We start from the raw sequence: 12,336 nt of genomic DNA on the forward strand, positions 1-12,336 counted from the left end.
AAAAATAAAAGTGAACATACCGGGGGTGGGGCACATGTGATCTAACAGAGAACCTCATTCACAAACATTAATTGTGCATGACAGCTCCAGAGCTGCTCAGTGCAAAAGCTGCTGGCTGCATGTAGTGGTTCTAAAACAAGACATGGTTTCAAGGAGGAATCCATAATTGCTAAGATTGGGCGTGGGAAGTGGGGCAAAGTGGCAGTGCATTGGGTGTTTGGTGGTGCCGAGATGGAAAAGATAGTAGGAATCCAAGTTTTGAAAACAAATTCAGAGTTTTGTTTTGCCTTGTTACACTGACATACATATGTCAAAGAGGCAGTTGAAATTAGGGTTAAGGTTAAGCTGTGAAGTTCAGGGGAGAATCATTGATAAGTGGTATTACAGATGGTCCCTGACTTACCGTGGTTTGACTTGTGATTTTTCGACTTTATGATGCTGTGAAAGCCATACGTATTCAGTAGAAGCTGTGCTTTGAGTTTTGCATTTTGATCTTTTCCTAGGCTAGTGATGTGTGGTAGGATACTCTTTCATGATGCTGGGCAGCAGAAGCGAGCTGCAGCTCCCAGACAGCCATGCAATCACCAGGGTAGACAACTAATACACTTGCAACCATTCTGTATCCATACTATCATTCTGCTTTTCAGTTTCAGTACAGTATTCTATAAATTACCTGAGATGTTTCATACTTTATTATAAAATAGGCCTTGTGTGAGATGATTTTGTACAGCTGTAGGCTAATGTAAGTATTCTGAGCACCTTTAAGGTAAGTTAGGCTAAGCTATGTTGTTCAATAGATTAGGTGCATTGAATGCATTTTAGACTTACGATGTTTTCAATTTTTGATGGATTTATTGAGACATAACCCCATCATAAGTTGAGGAAGATATAGAAGAATAAATATCTGAGCACAACTAAGAAGACTGATAACTCTGAAGGGGTGATATGTTCTATCAGATATCAAAATGTTTCATTAGAGCCCTTGTAATCAAATCAAGATGGTATTGATATAGGAATAAATAGCTCAGTGGAACAGTATAGACTCAAAGAAATGGATCTCAGTCAATATGATAGTGTAATACACGACAAAGATAGAAGTTTAATTCATTGGAGAAAGGATGGAATGTTCAATAAATGATGTTGGTACAACGGGCAATCGATCTGGAAGAAAATAAAATTTGTGTCCTATCTGACGTATTCTGCAAAAATAAACACCAGATGGATTAAATATTTAAATGTAAGAAATGAAATAATAAAAGTGCTTGCAAGGAAATCTAAGATACTGTGTGTACAATCTAGAAATGGAGAGACGTTCTTACAAAGACTGGGACTCTGGAAGCTATGCAAGAAAATAGAGATATTTGGATATGTAAACATAAAATTTTCTATGGCAAAAGATTCCATTAAAAATGATAAAGAACAAACAACATATTTGAAAATTTGTAATTCAGATGGCAGAGGGTTGGTATATAATATTGAAGAGCTCTTACATATTGTCAAGAAAAAGACAAATGACCTAATTTTAAAAAGATGAGCAGAAGATGTAAATAGACCATTCACAGGGTAACAAACACAAATACTAACAAGCCATGAACAAATGTACAGATTCACGAATAGTCATGGAAACACAAAGTAAAGCAACACTTTAATATTATTTGAATCCCTTCAGGCTGCCAAAAATTAATGAGTGGTCATATTTATTGCTAGTAGGGACACGGGTATTTCTATTTTTGGTAGACCTGTGAATTATTTTAGTCTTTTTGGAAAGGAATCTGGCCACATCTACGAAAATGAAAAATGTATATATCCTTCAATTCAGCAGTTTTTTCCCTGGGAATCTATCCTGCAGAAATAAAAACACTAGTGCATGAGGGTTTATATACAAAGATGCTATTACAGCTTTGTTTTTAGTGGCCAGAACTGGAAATAAAAGAGAATGTCCTTCAAAGGGCAAAAATTGAATAAAATATGGTCCTTTCACAGTGTGGAATATTATGTATGAATGTATAAAAGACTGAATCAGAGCTTACTTAGATTCCTACAAGGTACTGTTAAAAGAGAAAAGCAAAATATAGAGTTCATGCAATACAATAGTCCCATTTTTAAACTAATGATGACAAACTCCCTTTGGGTATGTTTATTTACATTTATGAGTGTTTGTAAGCTTGTATGTGATTATAAAAGCATAAAAAAGAAAACATACTAAGCGGTTAACATTTGTTCATTCAGGGGGAGAGTGATATAAGTGGAGGAGGGGAGAACTTAAGCAAAAAGGAAAATAAAAGCAAAAGAGAAATGTGCAAACTTTTCATCTTAAAGATTTTTACTTCTTAAATTCTTGAGATACCTAACTCCCATGGAGTCAGATTCAGAAACAAACAGTAGCAGTTCCTACCCACTCAGTCATGTGTGTTTGAAGGCAGGCTTCATTGTCTATAATTCTAGCCTTTTCAGTAGATGTTATATAATAAACAGTTTCTGGTCTTCAGGCAGAAAATATTTTGGAGCAACATGTTGACATGTTGACTGCCTTAGAAAAATAGATGTTAAGTACATCCAACCACTGCTACCATTATTACCTATTTGTCTAAATACCCATCACTACTCCATCAACTCTTACCTACCATGCTCATCAAAACTGAAAAAGGATTGGGTGGAGGAAGAGGGGAGTGGTGAGGGGAGAGAAGGACTCAAAACATTTTAGAGAACACATTGGACTCAGAAAATTGAATGAAAAATTGGGAACATGTTTGTCTCAGAAAAATGAATTAAAAAACTGGGAATTATTTAAACCAACCCATCTGGGATATGGAGTAGCAAACCCCCATTAATGACTTGTTAGCTTAAGAGTTGATACTTACGTATACAACTGAAACAAAAGTTTCACGAAACAATAAGCATGTGACATACTTTATTTCCTATTGATAGTCTCTTCTTTTTCTTAAAAAAAAAGCTGGTCACAATCTAAGAATGGGTCATATGTGCAATACAAAAAGCAGTATAGCTGTATTATTAGTGCTATTTTAGCCTTGTGAACTTCTTTAAGGTTATGTTTTTATTCTATGTTACTTGTTAAAATTCTAAGATGCTACACTTGCTAAAGAAAAATAGCATCTTTCCAGTTCTTTACGACCACATTTCCTTGGAATTTCCTTAGAAACAGGCACTCCTTCCCTCTAAGGGGGCAAGATGGGGACAAAGTCCTTCCTAAATCATACATTGATTAGCTATGGACTTGCTCTTTTTTTTTGTTTGTTTGTTTGGTTTTTTATCTTCCACCATAAGAACTTTTCGTTCTCTCTTCTAGTTTCTTCTTTCCCTTATCTCAGGTTAATTCTTTTTGGTTTCAATTTTATTCAGTCGTCTAAATTTTATTAATTTAGAAATACCAAGATGAACAAGAAAAAACTCTCTACCTGTGAGTAACTAATGGATTAGGAAAAGAAACAAAGAGGCAAAATAGAGGAACATAGGAGAGGTGCTCAGGCAGCAGAGAAAGATGGGTCTGACTGACAAGGGGTAGGGTGGTTTCTCAGAAGAGATGTGTTTGGGAAAGAAATCACCTAATTTTGTCTGGGTTAAGAGACAGCATTCCTGGAAGAGGGAGCAGCATGAACCAAGACATAGAGGTGGGAGAACACGTAGCTCATTTGTCTGAATTTCCAGGGGAGTGATGGGAGATGAGGCTGAGCAGAAGGACCCTCTGTGCACATCTATAGGCTGTGGGAAGTCACCAGGTGATTCTGTGCTCCACCGTCTGCTCTCTAGGAGGAAGCAAGAAGGCCTGACTTCAGACTTCAGGGTCTTAGTCTTACTTCTTTCTACTAGTCTATAGCCTGCTTAAAATCTGGAATATCTCAGTATCTGAATTCCCAGAGCCTGGTAATGGGCTTGACATGGACTCAATGGACATTCAGACAATTTGTTCACCTTTGCAGCTCAGCATTTGGCAGGTATCTGAAAAGTCATGTTCAGGATGTGCTCTGCTCTTCAAGAGGAATGAAATGCAATTGCAGCACTTTGGCAATAACCTAAGAAAACATATTCTTTTTTTACTGAGACCTCTTTTCAAAACTACCCCTTCCTGGAAAGATGTTGTAACCAAGCAGGACCCTATGAGGCCTTCCTAGACTAGACACCCAACCCATGTCCTCTGCCTGCCTTTTATCTGCAGAAAAACTTTAAGAATAAATTTAATTAGAGAAGTGAGAAAATGCAGAAAGAAAGGAAAACAAGTCAAGCAAGACAAAATAAAAATACTTTAGCTATTAAACAAAGTCAAGGTCCTTTAGTTCTTCCTCAAGGACTATAGATAATATTCTGAGCCATGACCTTTGAGCTCTTTTGCAAATACTGAAACCCCCACCAGGTGGAAGAAGTTAACTGTATGCTGCCCATAAGCGTGTAGACCCCAGACTGGCTGGAACCAGAAGGTTGATGATGCTGACTCCCAATTACCTCACCACCAACCCATCAGAAGATTGTCCATGAGCTGATCCGCCCTGCTACTTGAATACTGTAAGACTCCTCACTATCCCCTCCAGGAGGGACACACAGCCTTGAGGCACTAGCCTGCTGAGGCCCCCTTTGCCTTGCAAGGCAATAAAGCTATTTCTTTCTGCTTCACCCAAAACTCTGTCTCTGAGACTTAATCTGGCACCAGTGTACAAGAAGCTGAATTTTGGCAACAATGTTGCAAATGAATCAATAATTTAAAATTATTCCCATCCCTTCCCCAGATCCTAAGGATAAGGAAAATAGAGATGTGAATAAAAAAAAAATGGAAGTATTAAAATAATTGACTTGGGATAGCCTAGTTTTACAATCCTCTCTAGCTACTGGTCAATAACAACTTTCGGTTTATGACTTTTTATACAACTTGTAAGTGTGAAAATCATCAAAGAAATAATTGATGTTAAAGTTGGGAGATCCTAGAGACACAGATGTAGAGAACAAACATATGGACACCAAGTGGGGAAAGAGTGGGGGGTTGGGGGGGAATGAATTGGGAGATTGGGATTGCCATATATACACTACTAATAAGAAAAAAAATCAAATTGTACTTTTTAAATATATGCAGTTTATTGTATGTCAATTGTATCTCAATAAAAGTTCCTAAAGAAAAAAAAAAGTTGGGAGATTCCCGTGAGTTTATTCTGGTTCATCCCCTTTCATTTTATAGCTGAGGAAATTAGGGCCTAGATTACTTTATGCAAGCTGCCCCAAATAATTTTATATCAGAGAATTAAAATCAACCAAAAAGCTGACTCAGAGCATCTTATCTTGTTGGTGTATATTCTTTTAGTCTCTTAAAAATGGATGTGTGTGTGAGAGACTTACCTGGTGGCACAGTGGTTGAGAATCTGCCTGTCAATGCAGAGGACAGAGGTTCAAGCCCTGGGCCAGGAAGGTCCCACGGGCTGCGGAGCAACTAAACCCATGTGCCACAACTACTGAGCTCATGTGCCACAACTACTGAAGCCCGTGCTCCTAGAGCCCATGCTCTGCAACTAGAGAAAGACTGCATGCAGCAACGAAGACCCAAAACAGCCAAAAAATAACTAAATAAATTTATTTAAAAAATGCACGTGTTCCCATAATAAAATTTATATCATACTGTTTATATTTTTGTATCTTGACTTTTACATTCAATATATTTTGAGGTTCCCCCATATCTTTGTTATTCACACATTTGTTATTCACATATTCACATACATAATATCTCATTGTATGGATATACCAGAATTTATTTAACCTATTCACCCTCGTTGAGCATTTAGATTGTTTTGAGTTGTTGTTATTAGAAATAAAACCTTTGGCTTCTCTGATTACTTCTTAAGGGGAGAATTACTAGTTTGGTCAAAGGGGATGGACATGTTTAAGGCTTCTGATACACACTGCCAAGTTAACCAGCCCAGGAAAGTTTTGCAGGTTTGCCATAAGCAATAAGCTTCACATCTTTCTTGAAATCTTAGCAACTTTAGTCCTAACAGGAGAGTTATTCAAGTTAACTTGAGTTCAAATTTGCCCTAATTTTAAGCATTTAAAAAATGCTAATAATTATGATGCATTTATTCATTTGAGAAGCTAAGAGGTCTTATTCTCAAATTATAAATGAATCTGTAAGAGCTAAGAGAGAAGCCTGTGACTAAATGGCTAAGGATCAAGTAAAAAAGTCCAGGAGCTTTCCTGTAGGGGTCACTGTTACTGTCAATGGATGCCTGCAAGGAAACTAAAATAGTCATGCATTTAAGAAAGTATGCACATGCATTTTTTTTTTTTTTGCAAAGCAAAAAGTGAAAGCTAAGGCTTTCTTATAAACTGCAGAAGTTTTAAGGCATGCTTTCTCACACAAGTCACCTGTTCATGGGGTGAAACACACACACAAAGGAATGAAGGAAATCTATCAACCATGCATTTTTAATGCCTGATTTCTCTGCATTCCCTAAACTGTAAAATAAGACCTTGCCAGATAGCATCCTAATGCCAAGTTCTTTATACAATGCCATATACCACTCATTCCACTCAATGTACTCCTCAGTTTGAGTTGATTAAATACATGCTACTCCTAAGAAAGACACTTAGGCCTGCTCTTAATAGGGGAAGCATTAGCTAATTGCCTAACGCCATAAAGTGTTTACGTGGCACATGCTGGCTTGAAGAGAAGGAAAAAACAAAAAACAAAACCCAAAAACATTCATTGCTGTGGACGATGGGATCTTCTCCCTCTCCCTTCCTTTTACTGCTTTTCCCGTGAACCTCTTTGCCCTCTGCCTCAAAGTGTACACAGAATACAAAAACAGATGTTGTTAATACGCATTCTATCGTGCCACTTGAGCTTTTTAATTTTTAAGATTTTATTAATGCAGCTCGAACGCGATCCCGACGTTCCAGGAGCCAGGCCAATGTGGCTGTGCGGACACACCTTTGCAAGGCGGCTGTCAGGCTTCAGGGCTGGGGCAGGGAACATGCCAGGTGCTGCTGGAAACGGGTCAGCCCTCTCTACAAAGCAGGAGTCTTTCCCATCATAAAATGCAAAGTGGCCAGCCGTTTTCCTTTCCTCACATCCTCAGCCCTCCTCCTCCCCCTCTGGCGGGGTAGGAAGGGGCCGGGAGGATATTTATCCTCGCTTCTCTTATTTAACTGAACCCACGGGCAGCTGCTTCTGAGTGCAGCACCAGCCTGCTCAGGCCCAGCCGCACCTTGCAGGCAGGCTGCCGAGCTGACCAAGGGCTTTGGCTGAGCCCGGGCTGGGCTGGGGCGCCCGGGAGGCGGAAGGAGCCCGTCTAGGAAACCGCCGTGCGCGCGGTGCTGAGGCTGGTGTGAGAGCGTCAACTGCAGGTTGGCAGGGCTCAACCTCGCCCCGCGCGCGCGGCGGCCCGCGGCGGAGGCTGGGCTGGGCTCCTCTTGCCGGTGGGAGGAGTTGAGGCTGGGAGTTGGCGAGCCTCCCTCACCTGTCCGAACCTGATCCCGCCGGGGAGCGGGGCCCGAAGGCCTGGGCGCGCTGGTTACCACGGCCTCGGCCCACGGCCTTGCCGGCGCCAGGACGCTTCGGCGAGGCAGGCAGTTGTGGGGGCTGCTCCCCGAGACTCGAGACGCCTGGGCTCCGCGCGCCAGCTCCCTGCTGCTCGCCCCTTTCGCCCCCAGGCGCCGTAGGCTTGGCGTGCCCCGAAGGCCAGGTCTGGCGGACGCCAGGGCTGCGGGTTCGAGACGCTCCGCCTCCTTCTGCCACTTAGGACCACAAGCGCCCCCCCGGGAGCTTTTCCATTTGGTCTTAGGCTGCGGTCACTGCTGAGGGTTTTAGAACTTTGCAAGTAAGGACCTTTGCCTCCAACGCACGCCTTTCCTGCCGCCTGCCTGGGACACCCCGAGGCCCGGGAGATCTCGCTCCTCGCCTCCCCCGGCACTGACGCCCCAACTTTTCACCAGCGGTCTGCGCTTCCTGACTGAGTGTCGAGCTCCTTTGCCAAAGGGCGCGCTGATCTTCCGGGGGCCCGCCAAGCTCTCTCCCCGAGCGAGCGTGGGGCTGGGTGAGCCCAGATCTGCCGTGCACTTGAGCGTTCCCTGAGCTCCGGATTCGCTCCCGACCCGGAGCCGGCCTCCGAGGACGGATTGAGCCCTGGTGGTCCCGGCCTTTTACTCCGAAACTCGAGTCGGTCCCCGTCTTTTCTCTCCGAACTTGGGTGCCGTCGCAGATCGGCCGGGCAAGCGGCCGGCGGAGCATCCGGACGCTCGCAAGCGCGGCGCCCGTCGGGGGCTGCGCACACCATGGCCGGCTGCTGCTGCCTGTCCGCAGAGGAGAAGGAGTCGCAGCGCATCAGCGCCGAGATCGAGCGGCAGCTTCGCCGGGACAAGAAGGACGCGCGCCGCGAGTTCAAGCTGCTGCTGCTGGGTGAGTGGCTGCGTTTCCCTCCCGGCCGCGTCCCTCGCCCCGGTCCCCGCCTGGAGGACCTGCAGCTGAGCCGGGTGCAGCGAGGCTTCCTCCTCCTCCCCCTCCCCAGGGGCTCGCGGACGTTAGCAAGCTGGGCCCTTAGGTGTCCGTCCTTTGCACCTCCAGCTGGGCAATATTCGAAGACATCCCCTTCCTTACCCCCAAACAGGATTGAGACGTAGCGTTCGACCTCTGTCTGCTGTCCCGGTTGTGGTCTGCCTCTCTCCCTAAAGCCTCATCCACCCCACCCCTCCGTCCCCAGCGCGCACAGCCTCTGCAACCGTGTCTTGGATGTTGGGGGTCGGTGGTGGGGAGCTGCTTGATCCGCATCTTGGGTTCAGCGCTAGCTCTGGCTCCTGAGCTCTAAGGCCTACACAAGTACGGCTGACTGAGAGCTTACGAAGCGCGGAACTGCACTAAGTTCTTATGCGCATCACCGCGCAGTGATGTGGGCTTGGTGATTTCTCCATTTTTAGAGAATTAAAAAGGGAGGACGAAAAATTGGCGAACTTGCCCTGATTGAAAAAAGGCAAAGCAGACACCGGGTCGGTCGTGGGGGGTGAAGCCCAAGCCTTAACCACTCTCCCGCCTGTGACCGCCTCCCTCCCGGGGCTCCCTTTGGGGAGACCTGCTTGCCAACGGCCCAAACCTCCCTTGCTCACTCAGCTCGACTCAGCGTGTGCTCGTTCCTGGGCTTGGGACTCCGCTGCCGCACCGCGCTGGCTAGTTCTCATCGGGTTCTTTTGGCCTCTGCACAGGTCTAGGTGGGACACCCACTTTCAGAAACGGAAAGAGAATGTTCAGGTTTGCCAAGTGTACGCCGTAGGGCAGGATCCCTTCTCTTCTGATTTTCTAGAACCCTGTTTAGTCCGTTTGCTGTTTGAGGAACATTTACCTTTTCCTTCTTTCAGACCCGGGTAGCAGCTGTCAGATCTTTCTAGAGAACTGCAAATATTTCAACTTTTTTCTTTCATCTCTTCCAGACAGGAATCCTCTCTTATACCAGCTTAATCATCTTTAATATAAAGAGGCACCCTCCCAGAAAGTTTCAAGGAAAGAAAAGTCCCTTTAGTTGGAAGAAAATAGAGAAGGCTTTTCATCAGTATTACCTTCAGACCTGGGCAAGGGAATCCCCTGTAATTATTCCCAGGGTTTAGGGGGGCGGGGTCTGGCCTTCCACAGCCTGTACCCCTCTCCACTGGGCTAGGTGTCTGAAGGTGGACTGGGCTGCCCACCCGGAGCCCACACTGCCCACCACATTCCTGACCCCTATTGAATTCCCTGCCCAAAAGCCTCAAGCCTGCTCTGTGCAAGTAGTGGGGGGAGGGGCAGACCCCATCCCTGCGGAGGGCCTAACAGAGCTGCTGTGCTGCTGTTGTGGAAGAGCTTGGAACTGTGAGCTGAGGGTCTACAGGTGTGCCCAAGAGGCCTCCCTGGGGAGAGATGGAGCCTGGGTGGGGAAGGGAGTGGATTCTGTCCATTGGCCAGGGCTGCCCTTTCATGTCTGGCCCAGAACTCTGAGGGGTCTGAGAATTCTAAGTGTACCTGGCCTTCCAGGTTGTTATAAAGCTACATTTATCAAGGATAGAGGATTCTGTGACAGTCTGCTAGTGGATAGCAGTTTAAAGTAATTATGTGGGCCCTCATTGTCTTCTTGCCCCAGGCCCCACAAAGGTTAGGGGCGGGCCTGACTCTAGCTGCATACTTTTTCTTTTCAAGGACAAGCCAAACCCGCTTTCATTGTGAAATACTTTGATCTGTGTCAGTGTGTGAAGTTCAGTGTTTGGAATATACCAGGAGCTTGACACATGAAAATTAAGCAGTAAACTGAGCCGTGCTGTATTGGTGATAAGCTTGTTTGGAGTAAAATGCTCGGATTTACTTACACTCAAACTAGAGTAGGAATGTTTGTAGGTAAGTTTTCCCTGAAAGTCATACTTAACCCAGGTGACTAGAATCCTTCTTTGTACCCAGCAGGCCCTTGCCCCAACCCTCTTCTTGTCCCTCTCAGCACTGCCTGACATCCCAGGACCCCCCTTTTCATTGTGCTGGGCTGTGACTAGTACCGCATCTCAGCACTAGTCACTCAGAAACGGTTAGAAAGTATCCATACCACATGGAACTGTCCAGAAACCTCAAGGGTGGACTTTGAAACCTCTGGTCTCTTTTACTCTGTAACGGAGCAGGGCACACTTGCATTTCTTAAGATAGAGGAGGAGGAGGTGATGATGCCAAAGATACAGGAATCAGGGAGTGCTGTTTTGTATAAAGTCACGCAGTTTGAGTGAAGAAAAAGGATCACCTGAGCCTCTCTAATGGGTGCATTAGATGATCCGCTGCCTGGATACCTCGGGTGAAAACTGTTTTGCAAGTGGGAATTGGGGATCCAGTGTGGAGCGTGGAATGACCTGAAAGGCCACGAATGCCTTGACAAGGATGCATGCTGTTGCAACGAAATGATTTGAGGATGTTTCCAAAGTGCATTCAGTGGGGCAGTATCCCATTTGTGCTCCATAAAAGCACAGGTCAGTGTCCGCAGCGAAAGATAAAAGCTGCTGTCCGTTTGGGGCTGGTATTCTCAAGATGTCGATGTGGTGCTCTCAGTGGAAGGAGATGGGGGGAAATAAAGGAGATGGCTGAATTTAGCAGGAAGAAATTCCTCGTCAGGTTTGGGGGGGGGTGGGGGGTGAAGGGGAAGCTGAGACGAAGCGAGAGAGCAGCACAGATATATATATACTACCAACTGCAAAATAGATAGCCAGTGGGAATTTGCTGTATAACAAAGGGAGTTCAACTTGAGGATGGAAGATGCCTTAGAGGACTGGGACAGGGAGGGTGGGGGGGATGTGAGGGAGGGAATACGGGGATATGTATGTAAAAACAGATGATTGAACTTGGTGTACCCCCCAAAAATAATAAATAAATAAATAAAATTAAAAAAAAAAAAGAAGAAATTCCTCGTCAGTTCCTCATATGAAAGTAGGACAAAAGAGTTCTGATAAGAACCCAGATGAGCACCACTCAGTGTAAGAAGAAAGTATCTGGACAAGAGCAGTTAAATGGGGAGAAATGTGATCTTTTATTGATCTTTCGTGTCGAATGAGGCTTGGGAAAGTATCGCTTGTTAATCAGGTTGAGCGTCTCCGGCCAACTCTGATGGCTTAATTTTGGTTGCAGACTTCATGTTGGAACTGTCTGGAAGGAACATGTACCGGGGAATTGTATTTAACTTACGCTGGTATAGGGATTAAAAACGTAGTTTCTTAGGCCCAACTGCCTGGGTTCAAACTCTGGCTCTACCCTTTCTTAACTGTGGACTGACTTGTCTCAGCTCTGTCAGGCAGTGGAAAGTCAGGTAGCATCACAGCATTTCTGAGCGTTTTTAGCGACCAGCGAGGTGTCATTTCCATTCTAGTTGACGTGCTGTAGGTTGGCTAGCAGTTTGTCTAAGTTGTCCTAGTCATGCTTTAACAAAAATGTTTTGCTCTGAGTTCCCCTTACAGTTTTCGAAGCCTTAAGCTGACTTTAAAATCTCTTATTCTCCTTATACTAAAAAGTTGAAAAATCTGAGTCCCCCAAAGTTTAATTAACAAAATTCCATTTTAAGACTGGCTATCATGTACCTGGACTGGAACTCTGTTAGAGGGAATGGCACAGAGAGTATGGGTTTCTCAGTAGAAAGTGCCAGAATTTTCTGGCTCTGTGAGGAGGAGAAGAAGCAAAATGGTGAATATGCTCATTTGCTGAGTTCCTCTTTGCTGAGTTCAATCCGGAGTGCCAGGCATGGTGCTCAGTGCCTGGGCATCTTCTCTTAGCGCTAAGCTGGAGGTGCTTGTTCACACATAACTGCCATGAGGAAGATGGTCATGAACGCTTCATACAGATTAAAAGGTGATGCAGGCAGA

At 44.8% G+C, this 12,336-nt stretch overlaps 1 protein-coding gene across 3 annotated transcripts in view; it reads left to right on the forward strand.

Annotated features, from left to right (window-relative positions):
- The first annotated feature begins 7,307 nt into the window (after positions 1-7,307).
- Positions 7,308-12,336, forward strand: part of GNA14 (G protein subunit alpha 14) — a 191,942-nt gene continuing 186,913 nt past the window's right edge. Inside the window, exon 1 of one of the 3 annotated variants that reach the window (XR_009051213.1) lies at positions 7,308-8,392. Coding sequence is in view for 2 of the 3 variants with exons in the window: in XM_057720470.1 (XP_057576453.1) it covers positions 8,269-8,392 (124 nt within the window). In the remaining variant the exon portion in view is untranslated. The remainder of the gene's footprint in view (positions 8,393-12,336) is intronic. The other 2 variants (XM_057720470.1, XM_057720471.1) reach the window with 2 other exon arrangements.

The sequence above is a fragment of the Hippopotamus amphibius genome, chromosome 2, assembly GCF_030028045.1.
Source record: "Hippopotamus amphibius kiboko isolate mHipAmp2 chromosome 2, mHipAmp2.hap2, whole genome shotgun sequence".
Taxonomy (NCBI): Eukaryota; Metazoa; Chordata; class Mammalia; order Artiodactyla; family Hippopotamidae; genus Hippopotamus; species Hippopotamus amphibius.